General features: G+C 34.8%; 1 protein-coding gene across 1 annotated transcript; it reads right to left on the reverse strand.

Annotated features, from left to right (window-relative positions):
- Nucleotides 1–14,114: 14,114 nt before the first annotated feature.
- On the reverse strand, nucleotides 14,115–16,228 carry LOC111385030 (adenine/guanine permease AZG2). Its single transcript, XM_023009394.1, has one exon. It carries the CDS (start codon nucleotides 15,972–15,974, stop codon nucleotides 14,352–14,354), a length of 1,623 nt encoding a protein of 540 aa, XP_022865162.1. The 5' UTR covers nucleotides 15,975–16,228; the 3' UTR covers nucleotides 14,115–14,351.
- Between the last annotated feature and the right edge of the window lie 8,296 nt (nucleotides 16,229–24,524).

A 24,524-nucleotide genomic window follows, 5' to 3' on the forward strand; every position in this document is an offset into this window, starting at 1 on the left:
CTTCAATTACTGGAGGATATTTTCCATAATGTAATGAATACTCTCTGTTCCTTTTCAAGTATCCCAAAACTCTAAGTAATGCATCCCAATGTTGATTACTTGAGTTACTTGTGTAACGACTCAGCTTACTTACCACGTAAGCTATATCAGGTCTTGTACAATTCATTAGGTACATTAAACCACCAATAATTTGGGAATATTCTAACTGCTGTTTCCCATTTCCACTATTCTTGTGAAGAACTATATGTGGAAGAAATGGGTTACTCGTCTCTTTAATATTATGAGTCTTAAACCTCTCAATTATTTTATCAACGTAATGGGTTCGAGATAAGACTATTCCATTTGATGTTCTAGATATCTTTATTCCTAGAATCACGTCTGCTTCACCCATATCTTTCATGTCAAAGTTATTGGTAAGTATATTCTTTGTTCTATTGATGACTTCTATATTAGTCCCTAATTTAAGCATGTCATCAACATAAAAACAGATGAGTACGTATGGCTTTTCGAATTTTTTCGAATATACGCATTTGTCACATCCATTTATGACGAATCCATTCCTAATCATGACGCTGTCAAACTTTTCGTGCCATTGTTTAGGAGCTTGCTTCAAACCGTATAAGGACTTAACTAGTTTGCAAACTTTGTTCTCTTGTCCTTTTACTATGAAACCTTCTGGCTGTTCCATATGTACCTCTTCGTTTAAATCACCATTCAGGAATGCAGTCTTAACATCCATTTGATGTATTTGTAAGTTGTACAAGGCTGCAATAGCAATTAAAACCCGAATAGAAGTAATTCTAGTTACTAGAGAATATGTGTCAAAGAAATCAATTCCTTCTTTCTGACGATATCCTTTTGCAACCAGTCGAGCCTTGTATTTGTCTATTGAACCATCAGATCTTAACGTTCTTTTAAAGATCCATTTGCATCCTATTGGTTTAGTTCCCTCCCCCGATGTGAATTTCAGAATAACCTTTCCAATCCCTTCAATATTGGATGTTGTAGAATTTCCCATGTAAAAACACTCATTATGATTCAAAGTCTTATATTCAGCGAATAGACTCTTATCTACACAGATGTGACGAGTGGCTTCTGTGTCCAACCACCAATCCTTGGCATTAGATACCAAATTAACTTCAGAAACAACAGCAGATAGGTTGATGTCTCCATCATCCGTAGAAATTTTATCCACTTCGGTTATATTGGCTTGGGGCATTTTCTTTTTCTGTGTATCCTTTTTTTTGCTTCGACAGTCTTTAGCCCGATGTCCCGGCTTCTCGCAAGTATAACAGTTACCTTTAAACCATTTTGCATTGTTGACTTTTTCTTTGTCCATAGATGAGCGAGAACGCTTCCTTTTCTTGTTCTTAGACCCCGAGTCTTCCACCATGTTAGCCTTTGCTTCCATGTTGCGGACATTATTCTTCTTTTCTGCAGCCCGATTGTCTTCTTCAATGCGAAGTCGAACAATTTATGCTAGAGATAGTTTTCGAAATCTTTCCATAGTGGAGGTAGTTTCTCAATCATAGCAGCAATTTGGAAAGATTCACTCAAAGTCATACCTTCAGCTTCAATATCGTGAAGTAGAACTTGTATCTCTTGAACCTGACTCATAACTGTCTTTGAATCAGTCATCTTGAAATCTAGAAATTTGCCGACAATGAATTTCTTTGTTCCGACATCTTCGGTTTTGTATTTTTTGTCAAGAGACTCCCACAGTTCTTTAGTCGTCTTGTAATTACAATACACACTATATAAAGTGTTATCTAATCCATTGAGAATGTAATTACGGCATAAGAAATCCGCATGTTTCCATGCTTCAAAAGCTAACTGAGTATTTTTATCAGTAGCATTCTCCGATGTTTGTGCAGGACATTCTTCACGCAGAAATTTTACTAAGTTCAATGTTGTCAAAGAGAATAGCATCTTCTGTTGCCAACGTTTGAAATCTGTGCCATTGAACTTTTCCAGTTTCTCATATTGTGAAGCTGGTGGCATGACAAATTGATTGGAACCAGAATTTGGCACAATCACAGCATAGGTATTGCTCTCAACAGTACCAATCGCAACGCTAGTATTATTATCTGATGTACTAGCCATTTTCTATAAGACCACAATTACAGAAAATAATCAATAATAGAAATGTAGAAGTAATGAGAAAAATAAATCTGTCTTAAGATTGTTGTCGGAAATTCGACTAATGCAATCAAAAGAACAAATAAAATAAGGAGAAAAATAGAAAACAGTAAATGAAGCGATGTATGCCAATAAAATAAGCAAATCTCCTTAAGACAGATTTTGCCCCCCAATGAAGTGTAAACGGGATTATGGACGTCTGTCTCCCAAGATACAACGCTCCTTCCAAAGTCGATATGCACAATACCAACCTTGTCGGTCGAACCAATGAATGATCGTACTCGAACGAAATAATCACGGAAATATAAGAGAATTTTTAGAGCAGAATGCGGAGAGAGAAGAATTTAGAAATCAATTGAATTCGTAATTGATTTTGTGTGTCAAAAAACGAATCTGGAGGTCTCTATTTATAGAGATTGAAGTGTTTCATGGAACAAGTGTGTGACATTTCAGGAACTGGTGCACCACTTGGTCTGATTCGTCTTAGTCATTGGATCGCACTATTTTCATGATCTGACGGCTCAGATTGAACCATGAAGTGAAGTGTCTATTCATCATGCCTATTCACCAATTTCTGAATAGTCACAGCCATGCGGATGCCACGCGTACGTCTAAAGCTGTAAGGCTCCCCAACTCCTCGCGACGATGCGTACGTACGAAGTGCCAAGAACGCCTCTAAAGCACCCAATGCGTACTTTGCGACGTGCGCGTGCCGGGACAGGGTCCGGGTCCGGAGAGCGGTGCGAGTTTTGGCTAGCTAAAGTTAGCTAAGTGGTAAGTAACTTATTAAATTATATATTATTCATACAACCCACTATATAAACAAGATTATTTTCTTGTAAACTTTCGATGTGGGACTCTTTTCCATATAAAAAAACATTTAAAATGGGTTTATCAACATATGGGCCTATATTGGAGACTTTTCCAATTCACCCAAATTAATTGCAATGGCCCACATCATTAAATATTACATTTAATATTTTAAACCTAAATCAAATTCAATTAATTCCAACAATTATCAAGTAATCGAAACCAAAAACAAGTAATTGGAAGTAAAAATAAGTGAAGCCCAAATCAAACTATGTCTAAAGTCAAGTAGAATACTCTCAACCTTAGCACAACTTCCAATTTAAATTCACAAATCACAACCTATATGCAGAATGCAATTCACAAAACTAATAACTAATACATGATTTTAAATTAGCAACTTGTATCTAACCTTAGTAAAACATCCAATTAAGTTCACCTCGGACCTCGGGATTGGACGGGCCATTGCTAATATTAAAAAAATAAATAAATAAATAAATAAATAAATATATATATATATATATATATATATATTATTGGGTTGGGCCTGACAGTGCGGGTATATAATAAGGCTCCACCCCTGCTCAAAAGCATATTTTGTGCCAAGTCATTCATTTTTCCACGAAAAAGAGACATGTAATGAAGTGTTTCAATGTTGTCCAAATCAATTCTAAGCTCATTCTGATAGCAGTTAATTGCTTCCCTGTCCCTCTATATAGAATTTTTAATGCTGAAAAAGGTACTCTCAAATAAGACAATATTCGTGGACACAATAGTTTTTCGTGTTGGAGGGTGTTAATACTTGTAACCTTTTTTAGAAGGAGAATATCTCATCAAAAAAAAAAAAAAAATACAAACAACAACAACAACAAAGAGCTTTAGGGTTCAATTTTACCGGACTTCAGGATGTCTAATTTTCTTGTCGGGTACCCCCCATTTTGTTAAGGTGTTTTAACACGGGAATTATGTTTAATAATCCATGTTGCGTGAAATAAACCAAGAATTGAGGAAAATGCTTTCTTTTAATTAAATTCGAAGAATTTGAGTATCGGCTTGAAATGGGAGTTGATCATCTGATCAAATATTTGGAAACCCAAATGACACGAGAATGATCGTCCGTGATTGTAATGAACCATCTAGCCAGTGACATATTTACACGAGGACACCAAACATCACTATGGATCAATAAAAAGGGTTGTGATTCTTCATATAAATTGTGTAGAAAAATGTGCTTGATGATGTTTGGATAATCACATACTTTTACATTGAAGAGTATGGATATACTTATTTTTGAAAAAGAAAAAAAATATGAAAACAACCTTTTTCGAATATGGGAAGCTTGTATTGATAGAGGCAAAATTCCAGGATATGAATCCATTTAGAAATGTAAACAGATCAAGAAATGGAATGGTTCTTCATGGTAATAGTGTGTCTGATATAGAGGAAGGAACTGATTAGTTAATTATTCTTGAATTATTAACCGTGATTTTCGTCCATAATTCATGTCCATAATATATAGCAACATCTCATACCCAAATTATAGCAACCATTGACCAATGAACTTGTCAAGGAAATAAATAAAAGTAGAATAACGTAGATTAGGCAAGATACAATTGGGTTTATTGTGTTTCCATATTTGTACTCTATTTCCATACGTGTATTATTGATTTTCTCTATATAATGAAAGTGAAGGAGAGGAAGTGAGTTACCTTCTTCTCTCTAATCCTTAAACCAAACTCTAGCTTATACAGAACCAATCATCACCTCAGTGTTTTCTTAATTTTCAGAATACTCTTGGATGACCTAACTTTTTTATTCCGAAGCTCAATTTCTTGTTTTGGAGTAGACATAGAAGAACTCAAGTGTATGTGGGATGTATTTCTGCATATGTCCTTGAACATACTGCAATTTTTAACTTTCTGTCGGTCCAAATATTGGGTAGATGAAAACAAACAAATTATAGAGACTAGTCATATGATCTGTGATTCTAAAATCAATGATCCAAGAGTTACTCGAAAAGCTAGGGACATTTTAGCAAGTCGGGTGTGCAAAGGCACAAAGAATTAGATACTTACATGCCACTACTAAATAACAGAGCTTCAGGCACGAATTTTCTGTTCGTAAAGCCTCAATATCCGTTGCTAATAATCTTCACCAACGGAATATTTGCAACCACAAATCTGTTGGTAATTTGAGGGTCGCTGATAGTTACCAATGGATCGTGCCGTAGGTAAACATTAAACATTTTATCAACGAATTTTTTGTTGGTAAAGTGTGAATCTTTTACCAATGGAATTTTTGTTGGTAAAAGTCTTAACCAATACCAACCGACTTTTCGTTGGTAAATGTCTACCATTACAATTGGTAAAAATCAATGTTGTAAATAACCGTATAGCAAAAAAATTATTTATTTATTTTTATTATTAGTATCATTATTATTTATTTAATAATTATAATTTTTTTTTAAGTTTTTAGCCAACTGAATTGAAAGACCAAAATACTGTTTAACTCCTTATTGAACCACAAATTTATAGTGGGCAACTACAAAGATATTGTTGTAAACTTTTGATGTGGGATAATTGAATTATTTTTACCAACAGATAATCCGTTTCTAATTACCAACGGAATATCCGTTGGTAAAGAGATATTATTTTTACTAACGGATAATCCGTTTCTAATTACCAACGGAATATTCGTAGGTAAAAGATCAAAATATTAAACGGTTATATTAGGCACGGAATATCCGTTGGTAAAGAGATATCATCTTTACCAACGAAAAATCCGTTGCTGATTATTGCAGCTAAAAGTGAATTACTTTTACCAACGAATAATCCGTTTCTAATCACCAACGGATTGCATCCGTTGGTAATTTTCCGTAGGTGAAAAGCTACTTTTTAGTAGTGTGCCAAAACTAATAAAAAAAGGAACTACAATTGGGGTTGAAGGTAATTGATAAATAAGATAGCAAACGAATGTTCCACTATGTTGAAAATGTCACATAAAAGCTTGAAAGAGTTAAGAAATGGTTTAAACTAGGGTACAATGGCTAATGATGAAGAAATCAGCATTGAACTGGTATAAATCGGCCAAAATGCAGTTTTATCGGACTAAAAAACATGTGAACCAGCCTCAATAATTTGGAATGGGCTGATCTGGTATAAGTGCATGTTTGTCAAAGCTTATAATTATTTATAAGCATGTCAAACTCTATTTTTATGTATAAAATTCATAGGACTCAACTTTTTTACCTAATTTTTAGTCACACATTTATTGGAATGCACTATTTATCATTATAAGCTTTGACAAACATACACTAATATGTGCTGAATGTATAATCTCGAAACTTCTTTCAAGCAATTAGTTAAAGCCACAAAGAACAAAATTTCGGCATAATACAGCCAATAAGAAGACCAATATTCCTGCAGTTTAAGCTGAAAAATGATTTAGCAAGAAGCTTGCTATGATACCATGAAAAAATTTGTCAAATTTCATATATTTCACTGAGAAATTCTGGATGGAACAAAAAATATACAGGAAAGAAACAGCATCCTCAAATTTCTCCTCAATCATGCAGTACATATCCTGATCTTGTATCGGCTGATTTTTGGAAAGTGTATTTGGAGTATTATAAGCCCCCGTTTGAGTCCCGTTATTCCTCATTACATTAAATTAAAATTTTCTCTTTCCTACTTTTAACCACACAATTTTCAATAAAATAATATTACACGTAAATCAAAATCTTTTCTTTTCTTTTCTTTTTAACCACTCATTTTTCAAAAAAACACTATTCAAAACATTATAATCTCCAAGAAATGGGACTCAAACAGGGGCTAAATTTGAACGCCAAATTCTAGCGATGGTCTTGCTGATTCTGATCAAAAAGAAGATTTCCTGAAGCAGATCGCACAATGCCTGCACTGTGTGCCTAGTCTGGTTCAAACATGATTGACAAACGGCGCTACAAGAGGGCGGGAGGATTGGGGTTTGCGAATCGCATGGAATGTTATCATAAATTTGAGAAAAATAATTACATGAGAAAACTCCAATCGGATTTCGTATTCTCCTGATGATTTGCTTAATATTTGAAGACAATACATAAATTTGCTTCTTTTGAGTTCTATATAAATCTATTGAACAAATCTTTTGGGCACCACAAAAGCATGTCAGGTAGATTGTTTTCATCGTTTTTGTTACTATTTCTTCATATTTGAATTATGTTTGTGCCATCTTAGAAGTGTTCAGGTGATGATAATTCTCAAGAGATGATTGTTCATCTCCTTGTTCTGGTGTGTAAACGCCAAGACAGTCAGGAAAGCTTCTGGCCGTTGGAGCATGATAATATCATGTGCTCATGACGACAATGTGGAGATGTTAATGGGGATTTTCAGTGTTGTGACGGGGAGGATGTTGAAATGTTTTCCATGCTGCTCTGTTGTGTATTGGACACACAGAAATTGTGTTAAGTATGGGGGTGGGCAGCACACGGAATGCTGACAGCTAAATTTCTTAGGCTTCGTCCCTCTCTCAGTTTATCAATGGAGCTCAAAATCCATAATAGGGCTGTGCCGACCGCTGGACCAGAAAGGATACTTCTTGTTTCGGGATTGTCATGGGTTGGTTTGAGCCTGCATTCCGCAGCTCCAAGAAGGACAATTATAGTAGCTTATGCCAGCCAAACTACCTGCTTTAGCTCTTCGTGCGTGGCTGCATATGAAAAGGAAACAGGTTCGCAGATTGGGACCTGTTAGGCAATTTTGTTGTCAAACGACCTCCCCGGGCGATGATGTAACCTCGGTTGTTTATTATCAATCGGCCTCGGCCTAATGATTGATTAGCACATCGACACAATTAACGAGACAACACAATCCACTTTGTTATGGACCGTTCGAAGTAACCTATTTTATAGTGTTGCTCACGGTTCCCGCACAATTCCTTGGAAGGCTATATTATTATTGTTGAGGCCCAATTATTTGAGTCGAGCCTTGTTTGTTGATCCACCACTTAGCCCTAATTGTAACTTACCTTTTTTGGACAATATTCTTGGCATATATTCCTCTCACTCTCTCGGCCTCCATTAGAGTGAAAAAACCCTCTTTGTGAGCTTCTCTCTCTCGGCCTCTCCTTCCCCCTCTCTCTATGACCTTTGTGGTTGATATATTGTGGGTATTTTCTTGGCCTTCTTCTTCCAAATCCATAGCAACCGGACCGGTGGCGGCATAGGGTGGTATTGGAGTTGTCTCAAGTAATGGTGTCGATGTTTTTGGTAAACTGAGCCCGGTTTTGCACTGCTTGGCTGTGGAATTCGGTCCTACAGGTGGTATCAGAGCCAGTAGAAGCTTTCCCGGCCTGAAAATTGGCAAAAATCGGCGGCAATCGCGATTTGGGATTGAAGAACCGCGGCTGCAACCTTGATTTCCGGTCAATCCAGCCACTTTCCGGCGAAACCGAACCCATATTCGGGATCAGCAGGCTGAGGCGCTCCCTCGGCTGTGGCGCGTGGCGGCGGCGGCTCGTGGAGCTCCGACGGCGGCGCGTGGCGGCGATTCCGGGCGAGCTTCCTTCGGGCAGTTTGCTTATTTTAATCCCCTGAACGCACTGACACTGTTTATTTTCTGTTTCAGGTTATACAGAAAAAGTTAGACAATTTTGCCCCCGGTGGATCGACGGTTGAATCTGCATATATCTACTGAATTACTTTAGGCCAAGATTGCGGTCCTAAAGCAGTAGGTTCGCATCTCTCTCGATAATACGGACTCAGACACGTCCGCTCTGGTAAATTGGCTTAACCCGTTAACTTTTCAGCATTAGCGCGTCACCGTGTGGGGTGACAATAGGTTGGGGGTTGTCATTGCTTGGCAACCATTGCTTGTGCTAGAATTAGGGTTATGTGCTCTTAATTGATCCTTTTTGATTGAGTATTTGTTTTTGGGTTTAAAATCAGTTTTGTAATTCTTAATGATCAAAATTATTGTGGGACTAGTTATCTGCTAGACGTATTTTTTGCTGCATTGTTATTTTCGCTGCTTACTTATTCCGTTAGAAATACCGTGACTTTACCCTTTCGAACATTCCCTTGATCTAAGACCACGAGTCTTACGAAACCCTGAGAATCTAGAACGGAGTATATTATCTGTGACCCCTAGGACTACTTTGTGTGGTTTGATTGTGGTTTGTGCATTCTTTGGCTATTGTGTGAAGATGACAACTCATAGTTTTGATTTGGAAATTTTTAACGGAAAGGGTGACTTTGCTATTTGGCAACAAAAAATGAAGGGTATTTTAGTCCAACAAAAGGTTTCAAAAGCCATTAAAGGCAATTTTTCAACTGATTTTTCACAAGAACAAAAAGAAGAAGCCGATGAGCTTGCTTATACCTCAATTATCTTACACTTGTCTGACGCTGTTTTAAGAAAGGTGGGTAAATTAAAAAACACCAAAGAACTTTGGAAGAAATTAGAAGACTTGTATTTGCTTAAGTCTACACCTAATAAGCTTTACCTGCTTGAACGTTTTTTCAGTTTCAAAATGGATTCTTCAAAGGATCTTGATGACAATCTAGACGTGTTTAACAAATTGGTGTAAGACATAGTTAATTGTGATGAGACTGTGTCCGAAACTTATAAGGCTATAATTTTGCTAAATGCAATCCCTGATTCCTATAAGGAAGTTAAGAATACCATTAAGTATGGCAGAGACACGTTAACACCTGAAATTGTCATAGATTCTTTAGAAGTAAAGAAATGAAAATTAAGGCTGAAAAACATGATAAAAGGAATGGTGAAGTACATATGATGCAGGGTAGAACTCAATTTAGGCAAAATAGTCATGAGGGAAAAAGAAGGGCAAAGGTAGGTCCAGATCAAAATCTAGAACTAAGGCGAGAAAATGCTATGGTTGTGGAAACACAAGGCATTTTATAAAGGATTGTCATAAGGAGAAGGGTAAGCTAAAAGCTAAGGAGAGAGATGAGGTAAATGTGTTAGCATCCACTTCTGATATAAGTGGTGGTGAGGTCTATATGATTACAAGTCCAGCTGCATACACTGCTGAATTAAATCTAACTACTAATTCCCGCATCCATGAGTGGATACTTGATTCTGGTGCATCTTTTCATGTGACGTCTGAAAAGAACTAGTTTTGTAAGTTGCATGAATCTAAAGTTGGGCATGTTGTGCTGTGTGATAACTTTGCCTATACTATCGCTGGAATTGGTGACATAAACGTAAAATTTGACACGGGTTTTGTGTATACGTTAAAGGATGTTAGATATATTCCTGAATTGTCTAGGAATTTGATTTCAGTAGGGAGACTTGAGAAGGATGACTTTACTGGTAAAATTGGAAATGGTATGCTAAAAATGATCAAGGGTGCTTTAGTTTCCATTAAAGGAATTAAGAAAAACGATATATACATTACTACTGAGGAAGTGATTAGAGATATGAATTCCTCTATATCCTCTGTCAAGATTGATCACACACACACATGACACAATAGGCTTGCTCACGTAGGAGTCAAGGGACTTAAGCTACTTAATGAAAAGGGTGCTTTTGGTAATGACTGTGTGCCAGATTTGCCATTTTGTGATCATTGTGTGCTTGGTAAGCATCACAAAACTTCTTTCTCCACGAGTATTAATAGAGCTAAAGGCATGCTCGAATATGTGCACTCTGACCTTTGGGGCCCTGCCAGTAACCCCACATCGGGTGGTAATAGGTATTTCCTGTCTATTATTGATGACTACACTAGGAAAGTGTGGGTCTATCTTTTGAAGGATAAATCTGAGACCTTCAATAGTTTTAATAATTGGAAGAGACAAGTGGAGAACCAGACTGGCAAGAAAATCAAATTTTTAAGGACTGATAATGCCTAGAATTCTGCAATAAAGAATTTGATAGTATGTGTAAAGAAAGCGGTATAACTAGACATAAGACTGTTCCCTACATTCCTCAGCAAAATGGGGTAGCAGAAAGGATGAATAGAACTATACTTGATAAAGTACGTTGCATGGTGATCAGTTCGGGTGTTCCCAAGTCATTTTGGGGTGAGGCTGTTATGACAGCTTGCTATTTGATTAATCTTACACCCTCTGCTGCATTGAATGGTGATACTCCACATGAGAGATGGTCGGGTAAACTGAGTGATTACTCGATACTTAGAACTTTTGGCTGTACAGCTTTTTCTCATCAAAGTGAGGGTAAGCTGGAACCTAGAGCTAAGAAGTGTGTTTTCTTAGGATACCCTGAAGGTGTTAAGGGTTATAGATTATGGGATAGAAGCCAAAACGAAGTTAAGATCATCATAAGTAGAGATGTCACGTTTAACGAAAAAGAAATGCCGCGTATTAAAGGGAAAACTGAACCCGAGAGTGAAGTAGAATCGGGTGAAGAGAGAGACCAATTTAAGGTGGAGTTAGGAAAACTCAGTCCACCTGGCCCTACTGTCTCAAATGAGGTGGAAACTCAAACTCAAGAACCCGAAGTTGAAAATAGTAACGAAATAGTGACAGAAGAACACTATGAGGAAGAGAATCCCTTAGCTAACTATAACTTAGTTAGAGATAGAGAGAGGAGACAGTCAAGGGAACCTAGAAGGTTTGGTTTTGAATCTGAATTAGCTTTTGCCCAGGCTAGTTATGAGGAACTAGCTGAAAAAGAGCCAAAGACTTTTGAAGAAGCAATAGGCAGTGATCAATCTAATGAATGGCTTAAGGCAATGAAAGAACAGATGAGTTCTCTGGAAAAGAATCATACTTGGAAGCTAGTACCTAGGCCTAAGAACAAATCAATTGTTGATTGCAAATGGGTTTTTAAGGTTAAGGAAGGAACTAGCAGTTTGGAACCCCTAAGGTTTAAAACTAGATTAGTGGCTAAAGGCTACACACAGAAGGAGGGCGTTGATTATAATGAAATTTTCTCACCAGTTGTTAAGTTCACCACTATTAGGGTCATACTCGCATTGGTTGCACAATTTGACTGGGAACTTGAACAACTTGACGTAAAAACTGCTTTCTTACATGGTGAGCTTGATGAACAAATTTTCATGAATCAACCTAAAGGCTTTAAGGATAAGTCAAAACCTAATTATGTGTGTTTTCTGAGGAGATCCTTGTATGGGTTAAAACAATCTCCTAGACAGTGGTACAAGAGGTTTGATTCCTTTGTACTCACTATAGGATTTCAAAGAAGTAAATTTGATCACTGCCTATACTTTCAACACAATGAGACTGATGATAATTATCTGTTTTTGTTGCTCTATGTGGACGACATGCTTTTGATTGGATCATCCTCTAAATGGATAAATAACATAAAAATAAAATTAAGTGGTGAATTTGACATGAAAGACCTAGGTAAGGCTAAGAGAATCTTAGGTATTGAAATTGAAAGAGATAGGTCAAATTCTGTTTTATTTTTGCATCAGTCTCCATATATATCCAAAGTATTGAAGAAGTTCAATATGAGTAAATGCAAACCTGTCACGTTGCCCCTTGCTAATCATTTTGTTTTATCTAAGGAATAATCTCCTTGCAATGAGCGTGAAGTTGAATACATGAGTAGAGTACCTTACTCAAATGTGATTGGTTCCATAATGTATTTGATGGTTTGCACTAGACCTGATTTAGGTTTTGCTGTTAGTACTCTCAGTAGATATATGGCTAATCCTGGACCTGAACATTGGGAAGCGCTAAAGTGGCTGTTAAAGTACTTGAAGGGTACTAGTAACGTAGGCTTAAAGTTTAGTGCTAATAGAGAAGGCATAAAATTAAAAGGTTTTGTAGATGCTGACTATGCGGGTGATAGGGATGGTAGGAAATCTACTTCATCTTACGTGTTTACCTTATCTAATTCATGTGTAAGTTGGAAATCACAGTTACAACATATTGTTGCACTATCCACTACAGAATCAGAATATATTGCTACCACTAAAACTATTAAAGAAGCTCTATGGCTTAGAGGTCTACTTCATGAATTATGTGTTCTGAATGATTATGTGGTAGTGTATTCCGATAGTAAGTCATCCATACATTTATGCAAAAATCCTGTTTTTCACGAGCGCACTAAACACATTGATGTAAGACTCCATTTTATTAGAGATATAGTATCTCAAGAGATAGTAAGACTTGAGAAAGTTCATACCCACTATAACCCATCTGACATGGGGATGAAGGTACTGCCACTGGCAAAGTTTAGGAGTTGCAAGGAACTTCTAAACATTGGTACAGGTAAATGATTTCCAATTTTATTATTTTCTATTAGAGGTGTCACTAATGGGAAACAATTTTCTTTGCAGGTCCTTTGACACCAAGGTGGAGGTTGTTAGACAATTTTGTTGTGAAACGACCTCCCCGGGCGATGATGTAACCTCGGTTATTTATTATCAATCGGCCTCGGCCTAATGATTGATTAGCACATCGACACAATTAACGAGACAACATAATCCACTTTGTTATGGACCGTTCGAAGTAACCTATTTTATAGTGTTGCTCACGATTCCCGCATCATTTCTTGGAAGGCTATATTATTATTGTTGAGGCCCAATTATTTGAGTCGAGCCTTGTTTGTTGATCCACCACTTAGCCCTAATTGTAACTTACCTTTTTTGGACAATATTCTTGGCATATATTCCTCTCACTCTCTCGGCCTCCATTAGAGTGAAAAAACCCTCTTTGTGAGCTTCTCTCTCTCGGCCGCTCCTTCCCCCTCTCTCTGTGATCTTTGTGGTTGATATATTGTGGGTATTTTCTTGACCTTCTTCTTCCAAATCCATAGCAACCGGACCGGTGGCGGCATAGGGTGGTATTGGAGTTGTCTCAAGTAATGGTGTCGATGTTTTTGATAAACTGAGCCCGGTTTTGCACTGCTTGGCTGTGGAATTCGGTCCTACAGGACCGGTGAGTGTGATGCTCTCCAACTTGTTCCGGACTTGAAGGCCAACCATATATACTTTATTAATTTTTGATATTGTAGCGCTTTTTCGGGTAGTAAGGTGTGGATCGTGGCACTTTACACCTGGGAAAGGGAAGAAACTAACTTGCTTGCTTCTTTTGCTACCAATTCTCAAGTTGTTTGGCGCTAGATAGATTGTATACCATTTTTCCTTACGTCCGCAGTTTGCAGTTACTTTATCTTAATGGGAATTTATTCTGCGATAAAAATAAAATAGAAATCGAGTTGGAAAATGGGAGAATTCCATTACGAATAAACTGCGTCAAGCCTACACCCATTGAATTCTTGTTTTACAACGAAAATCTTACAGAAAGAAAAGAAATGCACAAGTGCCCTTGAAAGGTCAGTTTTCTGTGCCTAATTTATTTCCATGTCCACTTCTTGATGATCATGATCTCTCAAGGTGGCTTGTGCATCCATTAAAACTTGAAAATCAGACAGAGATTATTTGATCTTGATTAATCAGATGATTTCAAGATTATGATCTGCTGATACTTGATTTTGCTCCTGGGCCATCATTTTCCTCATTTTCATAGCCCACTTAATCCACCCCACGACATGGTCATATAATCCAAGAGCAATGTATATGCCAATCCCTCCAATAATTCCATTTGAGATGGAATAAGTTAAAGGCATTAGAATCATGGTGAAAAACGCTGGCACTGCTTCCTTAACATTGTTCCAATCAATATCTTTAATTACTTTCATCATCAGCACTCCAACCATTACTAGAGATGGACCTATAGCCCATGGAGGTACACTAGTGAGCAAAGGAGTGAAAAACAATGATAACCCGAAATATATTCCGATGATCACAGCTGTTAATCCCGTTCGACCGCCTTCTCGGATCCCAGCTGATGATTCGATGTAGGTGGCAATTGGGGAAACTCCTAGAGCCGAACCCACAATTGTTGAGCCTGCATCTACCATATATGCCATGTATTCCCCTTCAAAGCCTCCTTTATCATTTACAAAGCCTCCAATTTCTGCCATGGTATACAATGTACCAGTGGTGGCTAGCACATCTACGTATAACAATGTCACTAGAGCCACCCAAACTTCGCTCCTGTTGAAGTTAGTGAAGCTAATTATCCCCGCAGTGGACTTAATTTTATGGAAATCAATCACTTTTTTGAAGTACTTATAAGTTGATTCTCCAAGTGGGTTATTAGGAAAAACTGTCACATTAGTACCTCTAATCCATGAAATTAATGTAACAGTAAGTATGCCATATATCATGCTACCTTTAATATTCTTCATTAATCCATAAGACATGATTAAGAATCCCAATGAGCCAAGCCAGAAAGTTGGGCTTTGCATTTTCCCTCCAGTGCACTCCCCAGTCACTTGATCTGTGCTCTTGCAAGCAGTGATTGTTAGCAATGTGGACGGGTCGGGCCCAACCAGGCCCACGCCCTGGTGGGCCTGTAGGCCCACAAATGCAATGAAAAGCCCAATGCCTGCAGCACAAGCCAGACGGACTGGCTGTGGGATGAACCGAGCCAGCTTTGCCCGAAGTCCAAAAACAGCAATGGCTAGAAATGCACAGCCTTCAACTAAGACTACAGCCATAGCAGTCTTGTATGAAATGGACCCGGACCCATGGAAGCCCACCAAGTTGTAGGCCAAGTAAGCATTTGGGCCCATACCTGGGGCCAGGCCTAATGGAAGGTTGGCAAATAAGCCCATGGCAAATGAGCCAATCATAGATGACAAGGCAGTAGCAACAATAAGGTCATTCTTGACCCTGGAAAGACAGTTCTGGTAACCTGCATTAGGTTTTGTCATGCAATCTGGACTTGCAGTTTGATTCACAGGCACAGAACAGTCAGAAACCGAACACGTCCCGCCAGAGTCGGCGAGGATGGTGGCGTTGACAGTTATAATATATGCCATGGTGAGAAATGTGGCTGTGCCGGCGCGCAACTCCCTGATGAAAGAGCTCTTTCTTGCCTCTAACTTGAAATACTTCCCAATGATGCTCTTTGCAACTGCTTCATCTATGCATTTTCCCATTCTTTTCCATGGCTTGCTTATTTTATTGCAGAATCCACTACCAATTCTAGCACACATTTCTCTCCCCATCTCACTCTAGAGTGTTTGCTATGCAATATGTAATTGAGGAGAATTGAGTGATGAAACTTTGTGGGATGTATTGTGTTTATTTACATGTGAAATAAAGCTGCCTATGGGATATTATATTGGTCTAATGTGCTTCATGCGGACTGACTTTAACTGAATGTGCAGATATTGCATGAAAATGAAAAATAAATAAATAATAAGGAAAGAAAGAAAGAAATCATGTCTTTCGAGGAAATTGGGTTGTTGCTAAAGATGGCCGGTATAATTAGGGCATCTTCTTAAATTTAGAACCATGAGGGAAACTTTTTTTTGTTACCTTGATTTTTGTATCTTATTATGTTGGTTCGCCTGGAATGGAATTAATGGATTGGATAAAAAAGAAGATTACTTAAAAATATTATATGTTATTACTTGTAATACGGTTCTCGTTTATAAGAGTACTTTGATATCGATAGAACATGTTAAAAAATGTGATTGACCAAAACCATTATGACCTTGTTGAGTTGCTCCGGATTTAATTAATTTGAAATATTCACTAAATATGTGACTCAATTGAATGTGATGTCATGGACTTGAATGAATTAAGGATAAGACTTAATTTTTTTTGTCGCAATACCTTGCTCATAAAAATATTCTCCATCACGAATTTTATTGGGCTATCAACTATTTATAATCATTTTGACTGATTATTTCTGGACACCACTTCATGATTATTAGCCCTTTGTCTAGGGTTGATTTGATATGTTTCTTCTTGTTGGAAGAAAACCTGAATTTCAACTAAACATGTTTGGAAAGTATGAATTAACTTTTTAAATTATAAATAAATAAAAATTAGTGATAAATAAGTGAACAGTACATGTACGAAAAAAAAAAAGTAGCTTGAATATTTATAATTTGTTTATAAACATGAGCCACACGTAAGTGTTTTCTTTTTCTTTTTTTTTTTCAAGAAAATGAAATTACAAAGAAATCGTTTGTGTTAATATCTCCAAATATTCTTGAGCGTAGAATCTTAAACAAATTGACGAAGGTAAATATGATGCCAAGCCATCATGTGTTTTATATTCTAGGTGACATATGAACGACAATCTAAAATTAATAATAACTCCAATTATTTGTCGCTCTTTTATTTAATATAAAACATTGGATACTACAAAGAAAAAATGGCTCATCATATCTTTTTCTCGTCTTTTTTCATTTAATATAGAGAAAAATAATGAAATAAGTTTTAAATATTAGAAAATAAATAAAAAATAATAACAAAGCCAAGACGTTGAGGGTTGGCAATTGACTGGTTTGGTATCAGTCCTTGTCATTAAAACTTTGACCAATTGATGCCAAGAGACAAAAGAAATGTCTTAAACTTTAGTGATTTTATGTCGTCCACCAAAAGTTGTCCGTCGATGTTTTTTGGCCAAACCCACTGAAATAAATGGACTTTCATGACATGAAACGTTTGTTGAAAGACAACCAGATTCCCATGTCGTGGAACCCTGATTGAAGAAATTGAAGTCAAACTTTGTATAGTGTTTGTTATAATTATTAATTGAATTATTTCTAAATTATATTTATGAAACAGCTATTAAACTTGGTTAATTTTTAACTACAGAACTATTCATCATGTGATCTAATTTACTTAAATTAATTAAATTTGTTTGCCAAATAAGATATTTCGTGATATGTTTTTTTATGTAAGAGACAGTCTTAAGATAAGTCATTAAAAAAGTGGTGTTTTAAAGGGAAACGATGACTGTGAAAGATGTTACCTTATACTAAAGTTGAGATTTTTAATAAAATGTAGAATTGTATGCTACAATAATGCTGTAAATTAAAAATTTCAGTTTAAGGATCCTGACTAAGAAAAAATATGTTTTTTCTATATAAACTTGTTCAACTTAGAAATTTGATTATACTCATCTAACTCAAAATGTCCGCATTTGCCACTAGGTGGAGGCTTTGGCTCTGTGGGCCGATCTTTTATTCATCAAACGCCACAATATTTAAATTTTAGTTGCAAAATGTGATGACAGATAGCTGGTTAAGGATGTGCGTTCAGAGTTTTGACTCTTGAGGATGTGGTTCTTGCTATATTATATTTAGGGAATGAAATAATCTCGCTCATCCTCTGCTTCTAACGTTGTTTTCATTGAATGAATTCCCTACTTTTCTTAAAAAAGAAAGAACAAAAAAAAAGAAACCAAAAACAAAAATCCGTGTTATTGTAGAGGTAGTTTGAACATGTGTAACATTATTATCTCCAAATTTTGTAATTTGCACATCATGCTAATAATTCACTTTGGAAAATATATTACTTTGAAAATATGGTTGTTAGATACACTAAATTTTTTTTTTTTTTTTATTCAAACTTCATGAGGTGGAAAATCAAGGAAAATTTCATAATCCTTCGCAAGATTTTGGTAATCTTGTGTATGGTCGACTAATAGACGTATACCTCTAATATTCCATCAACAAAAGCAAATATCATGGTAAGACTTGTTCTTGTCTGGACCATCTAAAAATCTCAATTTTCATTTAACTCCCTTTCAAATATACAATGAATAAATAAACAGATTACGACAACAAACAATAACTAAAGTTCGTTTAATCACTCCTGTTCTCTTGTCCACGGTAAGAAATTTTATTTTGTCTACTTTGAAGAAAAACTTATTCAAGGTTCTCACATTTAAAGATAATCGTAAGTAAGATTCTCCTGTCACATCAGCAAGTGGACAATCTTATCATATTCCCTTTAAGTAGGAGAACAATTTCTTTGTTTAATACGCTAGACTATAAATTAGTAGACATACTTAAAAGAGTGATGCATGTGACAAATTTATTAATTGTTTCATGATGAAGCAGAATTTACGTGGCACGAAGAAAAATATAACACATTGATTCTAATAATATTGGATTCCAGAAGCCAAACATGCGTTGATTTAAAGAATGTCGAATAACCAACAAGAAATTGAGATTAAATCTCGAAGTATTATTATTTAATAATCAAAAAGCCAACAAAAACCGTGAACCCTAGTAATCTTTTAAAAAAACACACATAATTCGAATAGCAATTCTTAAGAAACTGCGAATGAAGACATAAATAAAATATCAATTACAAAGATTCTTATTTTATTTAAATAATAGAAAAAGAGAACAAAAATAAAAATAATACTACTTGTACATAATAGAGTTATATAATGATTTACATACAGATGGAATGTTAAAAAGAGAGTGAAAAAGGTTTTTTTTTCTTTTTTTTTCTCTCTTTTTTTTTTTTTTAAATTCTAACTTAATCATATTTCATCACATCGTGTATATGTAAATCATTGTGTACATGAGCACGACCAGCAAAAATAATCAAGATTGGTGAACCTCATGGAATTGAAAATTTCTATTATTTCATCCTATCATATTTGGTCTAAATTAATGTACTAAACATATTATCAAAATGATTTACAAGATGTAAAATATAATATAGTTTAAAGCACGTATCGATGTTTTCAAAAAATTTGCATAATTCCTTGTTTCTTGTAAGATTCTAATCATTTATTAATAGAATGCAGATTAATATAATATTCTTGCTTTTTTCATTGAATTGAAGAAAAGAAATTTAATTAATGAGGACAACATGACGACTTTATTAAAACAATCATGCTTGAAGTGCAGGTCTCTATAAGGATACACACACAGTACGACTTACCGTAGTTTTTTTTTTCTTACATGTGGGACCCGCCCTCTACAGTGAGGGACTTGGCAGCCCCTGTGAACTTATTAAAATATGTAAAAAGTTAGTGATTATAAATACAAGGAAAAATTGAAAATTGATAGGGACTATTATGTACAATTTAGACATGTCTTTTTTGATCTGATAAATATATTTTATGAGGAATTTTTTATTGCATGCGTATATCGCTTCATTTTTCTAATGTTGTTGTGACTTTTGATCCTTAATGGGTTATTCTTTTAAGACAATAATGTTTGAATTTCTTCATGTTTCATTTGCTTAGTTCAATTTCTATTGATTTCTTTATCTTTTCTTGCTCACAAGCACCAAGGGGTCTGCTCGAAGCCTCGAATCACTTGTCACCACTAGAAAGTGCACTAACAATGACGGAAACTAGCAATGAAATTTGTTGTCAAAACTAGCATATTGGAAGATTTATCGGCCCAAATAAATTGAAGTGGCCATTATGGGGAAATCATGTACGAAGGAGATACATTAATTACATTTATATATGAAAAATTTAGGATGAAAAAAATGTAGAGATCCAATGTCACATTCAGTATATGAAGAATTTTGGTCACCAAGGATTCGTTTCACTAAGCTTCAAAAGTTCGCGTATAAAATGAATAGATTTTTTAATTGATCAAAATGAAATATAATTAATTTTTAAAAAGTTAATTCTCTAGGTGGAAGGTTTAAGGCTTTAAATTGAACAAGGACGACTTGTACATGTCTTAGTAACCAAATTTGGTCACGAGAAGTTTCCATAAGTTAAATTTAAAGGTAGTATCTTCTAATCGAAAACTAATAATTTTCATAATAAAAACCTTCATCAGAAATAGTATTTATTTTGACTGTAAAGTAATAGTTACTATGAAATAACTAACTTTTCGTTTGAAAAAAAAAAAAAAAAAGGCTTATTTAAACATGTATGATTCTTTTTCTTGTTTTTAAGCTTAGTCAAGCATTAGAGATAAAAGTCCCGATGCTAGACTCTATAGGAAAATCTTGAACAATCATGCAACAAGAATATAAAGTTTGATAGCATTAATTGGAGGGAAATTAAAAAAGAACACAAATAGCATTAACTGGAAGGAAACATAATTTTGTAGCACTATAGAGTTTGAGCCATTGATTCTAACAACATTCGTTCAAATCAATGACACAAATTTTCACACATCATATATAATATCATCCATAACGTCATCAGGATGTACATATAGCATAATTAATGTACTTTAGTTAAATCATAAATATACTTCTATACCAATTATTTAGGAAATTTACATTTTTTGCCCTCAAGTTTATGAAATGTAACAAATTTACTTTCAATTTTTTTTTTTTTTTTTAACATAACCCATCATTAGCCTTATGAAAAATACATTCGAGACTATAAAATTTGGCATCGATAAATGATCGGATTTTGACTTTTTCTTTTGTAAGATCTCAATCTCACATAAATTCTACGTGAAAATAGAACACGCCTTCTCAAGTACAAAATAAATTTATTTTGCCTCAAAACTTGGTGGGTATGATTTTCATTAATGGATGGTAAGCGTTTTAGAACGAGATACCATAGTCAATTTACTAATAAAACTCACTTGCAATCAATCCTCTCATAGGTAAATAATGCCCCCATCAGAGAGGTCATTTTTGGTACAAAATCCATCTTATTTTCATTGAATTGCTACAAGATCAAGATTTCTCGTAATTGTGAAGATAGAAGCGTGAAATAATGCAGAAACAAGAGATTGAAATTTGTTAATTCCTAAGAACATTGCGAATTGATTGATTAATTATTGTTGCTTTAACAAAATATTAAAAATTGATTTTAAATTATAATCTTGTTGATTCATGTATGAACACCGATTTAGATGGAAAAACAAAGAAAACTCGCAATTACGTAATTTTTCAGTTGCCCTTTTAAGAACTGAACCTAAATTGCTAATGGGTTCTAAAATTTACAAACTTAAAAGAGGCCCATTAATATGGATGTCGACGAGCCGAATCAAGCAGGCTTGCGAGCTAAAACTCAAGGATTGAGCTCAGCTCGAGTAAAATAGTGCTAGCTTCTTTTGGGGCCCGAATCGAGCTGAGCTTTTGTTCAGCCAAAAAGTCTAGGCTCGATCTGAGCTTTCGACTTGATCCCAAAAGGGGCTCTACCCGAGCCTCAAGCCTAGCTGACGAGCCTAATTGACATCCCTACCCATTAATGACTAATAAATAAAAAAAGTAAAAAGCAAATATTAATAAATTTGCAACCTGTTATTTTGCATACTACTGTTATGATAATAGCCTGGCATTAGTAACTCCTCTGGTATTTGTAATTTTACGTATTTAAATATGTAATTTTTTGATTAAACTCTATGTGCTTTGTTTAGAATAGAAACAAATTTTATTACTTGTCACGAGTTGAAGGGGTAACGTGTCGATTTAGACCTTACGAGGACAACAAAAAGACTATCTAATCGATTTGATCCTATGTATGAGCTTCAATTACATTGGGAAAATATGTGTGAGACATATTTATTTATGGGTTCTGCTGCAAAAACACGGACGGAAACATGTATTAGATCCAGGGTCGAGGTGGCGCGATCTCAGCCCTGGATCTAATCCCGAAACAACTAGCAAAATCCTTTATTTATTAGTTTTTTCTTAAATATCTTTTAATTACATATTATATCTCCTAATATCATTTTCATTTTATTGGGAAAGACAACTTTAAAGAATTCGAGATTTTTTGGAATCAATTCAAATATTATTTAGGAATATTTTTCATTTGATTGTGTCTTCTTATAAATTAAAAATAGAGGAAATTGCACTTCATGTCAATTTTTGGCTTTGCATTTAAAAAATGTTACTTTTTAAAAATCTTTGCAAGATTTATTATTTGAATTGATGTAAACTTCATATTTCTGGTATGTCCATTCATAGTGATAGCTATCGGTAGTCACTCTACATTAACGATCTGTCATGTGTATATCACGTATGACGATAATCAGTAGTCTTCACTATAAATAGTATTACTCAATCTTCTCCTTTAATTAAGAGAAGCCTTCAAGAAAATTATTTTATGCCTTGAACTAGAAGAAAAACGTCAAATACGTTATGAAAAGAAAGAGAAGCACGATTGGTTCATAGTGCTTAATTTTTTCCACACATAGAGATGGCATTAAGTCGTTAAAATAACAAAAGAATTCTTATTTTGATTTATGAAAAAAGTTCGGGTGCGATCGTAAAAGTGTTGGTAGAATGAGATCGCTAGTTTAGTTCCACTCCTCGACACATCAGAAAGCTAAAAACGAGGGAAATTATTAATTGTTTTTGATTTTATTTTATTTTAAATCTTTTATTTAAAAATTTCTTGAGATGATTGTGTCATTTTTCGATATAGGGAACTATTTGTCCATGGCATGTGGATTATGGATATTTTGTTTCTGTATTTATCACGTTATATCGTGTAATCACTGTTTAAATTAATTTCCTGTTACTACAATAATTTTAGTTATGCGTTAGATAAATCACTAGTCTTGATTAGTTCGTCATTCAGTTAGAACAATCTGTTTGATCCTTTGAATATAAGTATATCTAAATAATTTATTAGCTTTAATTAATTAATCTATATTTTCTCAGAGTTGGACTTCCAAATTATGACATAGAAATTGGGGGCGGGGGGGGATTATTCTTCATATTTCAATTAAATTTAGATATATTATTATCGAGAAATAAACTACTGCAACAAAAAATGGGTAACAGAAATGTTGACACCCTCTCACATGTGTGTGGGGGCCGCGCGAATAAAAAATTTCTAAAAAAAGTGGGCTCCACCCGGAATGTGAGTGATTTGTCAGAGTGCATGTCATCCATTTTCTGTTAGTGTAGCCGAATTCTATTATAGCCGTTGAAATGTTGGAATGGATATATTGATGTATTTTCTCTTTTAAAAATTCATATACATATTTATCGCCAAAGAGTTTGTTTAGTAATGAGAAGAATTTTTGTTTTGCTACGTTTGTCACTTTAATTCGACTTTATTTTATCAAATTCCACTTAGAAGATTACTTCGATTTTTGCGATGATTACCAACATTTTAGAACTAGGTATTAATTAGATTGAACTATGTCACTACAATGAATATGATTTATTTTTTTATGTTTGAACTTGTACCATATAATATCATTCCTCCAACATTTATGTGTTTCTTTAGGTCGAATTTAACTCGCTGGAGTCTATGTTGAATCTCGACTTTTTTAATATCTATTTTCGTATCTATACTATACAAAAAATCCTAAGTTTGAGAAATATTTTTGGATGTGAAAATCGTGACTAATATTTTATAATTATTAAGTTATCCTTGAAGAAGAATGGCATGCCACTCTCCTCGTAACGCAAAGCCAATAATGTTAAAAGCCAAATGTCTTTTAACAAATTACTTAAGTTTTGATGAGACAAAATTTTCGCAACTATGACTTGAACTATTATTACTTATTATTCAACAACGTAAAAATATTACTATAAAATAACGTGCTATTCTTAACTATTTTTTTTTTTTTTTTAATTTCGAATTTTACACGCCATAGAAATGAATCATTCAACTGTTAACTAATAAATATTCAATTATTATCCCACGTTAGAAAATAATAGCTTAACTTATAATATAAGTGGTTTTTTCCCCTTATTTATCAGCCTCATCTGCAATTCTGCAAATTGAATATTGCCTATTGCACTTTCAATAATGTACTCTTTTAAAAAAAATTTAAAAAATGTAATATTCATATTTATAATTTTATGCCAAAAAATATGAGCACTTGTAATTGTTGCCCCTTACTATT

The sequence above is a fragment of the Olea europaea genome, unplaced genomic scaffold, assembly GCF_002742605.1.
Source record: "Olea europaea var. sylvestris unplaced genomic scaffold, O_europaea_v1 scaffold307, whole genome shotgun sequence".
Lineage (NCBI taxonomy): Eukaryota > Viridiplantae > Streptophyta > Magnoliopsida > Lamiales > Oleaceae > Olea > Olea europaea.